General features: G+C 41.7%; 1 protein-coding gene across 1 annotated transcript; it reads right to left on the bottom strand.

Annotated features, from left to right (window-relative positions):
• Positions 1 to 378: 378 nt before the first annotated feature.
• LOC138288637 (putative N-acetyltransferase 8B) lies at positions 379 to 1,032 on the bottom strand. Its single transcript, XM_069230115.1, has one exon. It carries the CDS (start codon positions 1,030 to 1,032, stop codon positions 379 to 381), a length of 654 nt encoding a protein of 217 aa, XP_069086216.1.
• Between the last annotated feature and the right edge of the window lie 331 nt (positions 1,033 to 1,363).

Below are 1,363 nucleotides of genomic sequence, written 5' to 3' on the forward strand. Positions count from 1 at the left end.
CTGTCAAACCATCTTAACGTCTAAATGATTTTTTTATTAAACTAACAAATAACATGATCTAAGATATTGAAGACATTTTTCACCAGGACAAACTTTAAGTTATGCAAATGGATTTAAAAATACTTCAATTGGTAAACAACACAAATCCTCCTACTTTTGGAGGAAGAGGTACATCGGGTGTAGGATCTTCCGGTGGGGGATGTGTTGTGTCTCTGAAGTACCTGGAGGTGGAAGTTTGAGTGGTGATTCCTCCACTGTATTCATCACTTTGTACACAACTCAGAGGGTTTTCTATTACTAGGGCTCTGTGTTCAGATCAGCCACATACACTAAGCAACACTGGTTAATCAAACACACAGGACTTTGGATTTTAGAGGCTTACTTTGGAATGTCATATCTAAAACCGAGAATGATACAATTCATCACTCTCAAGAAGAAATAAGGTGGAACATAACTATATGTTCTATGGAACCCCAACTTCTGATATAAAATGTGTGCAGAGTAATGCACAATGATTGATTCCAAGACCACTGCCTCATAGCCTTCTTCCTTGGCAAAGTTGATCAGTGTTTGGTACAAGGATTTGCCAATTCCTCGTCGCCAGTGCTTCTCACTCACGTTCAAACGCTTCAGCTCCAATTCCTTCTCTCCAGCGGGATCTGCTGCCACAAAGCCCACAACTTCCCCATCAGACTCGGCCACCCAGAAACAGGCTCCCCTCTTCTGCATGTAGGACCTCTGGATGTCTTTCATGTCTCCATCGAGGATGCGATGGAGGAAATAGCTGACCACTTGGCATGATCCGTACCAGAGAAATGCTAACAGAATTCCCACTGACGCGATAGAAAGGATGACTGACCTACAGAATATGAAGAGTCCGAGGGGGACAGCCAGAAGGAAGACCTTACTCCAGGGAAGTCTCAAAGAATGTTTAACTAGCAGAGGAACTAGTCCATCTAGGTTAACAGCAATCATTTGACGGACAATCTTGTGATCCTCATCCTTAAATGTCCTAATGCGGCAGGTGGTCATGACGTCCCTTTATGGCGCACGTTTTTGTACTGAGAAAAGATATAATTAGATGGGTCTTAGACAGACGCAGTTCACGTGGTGATAATATCCAGAGGGCAATTGACAAAGATTTGAGACTTCCTGGTGGGAAGTGATGGATCCAACTGAAGAACAATGGCATCTGAAGAATCCCACCTGTGCATATAAATGATAAAAGGACAAAATCTAAGTTAAATGTACTTAAATAATGCGTTCACACCATTTTCTGCGTGAGTCATCATTTTGCAACATCATTAGAACAGTAAGTTTAAAACACATCAATTCTAGATATGTGTGAGTGATGCTGGTATTA

Source organism: Pleurodeles waltl, chromosome 1_1, assembly GCF_031143425.1.
Source record: "Pleurodeles waltl isolate 20211129_DDA chromosome 1_1, aPleWal1.hap1.20221129, whole genome shotgun sequence".
NCBI lineage: Eukaryota > Metazoa > Chordata > Amphibia > Caudata > Salamandridae > Pleurodeles > Pleurodeles waltl.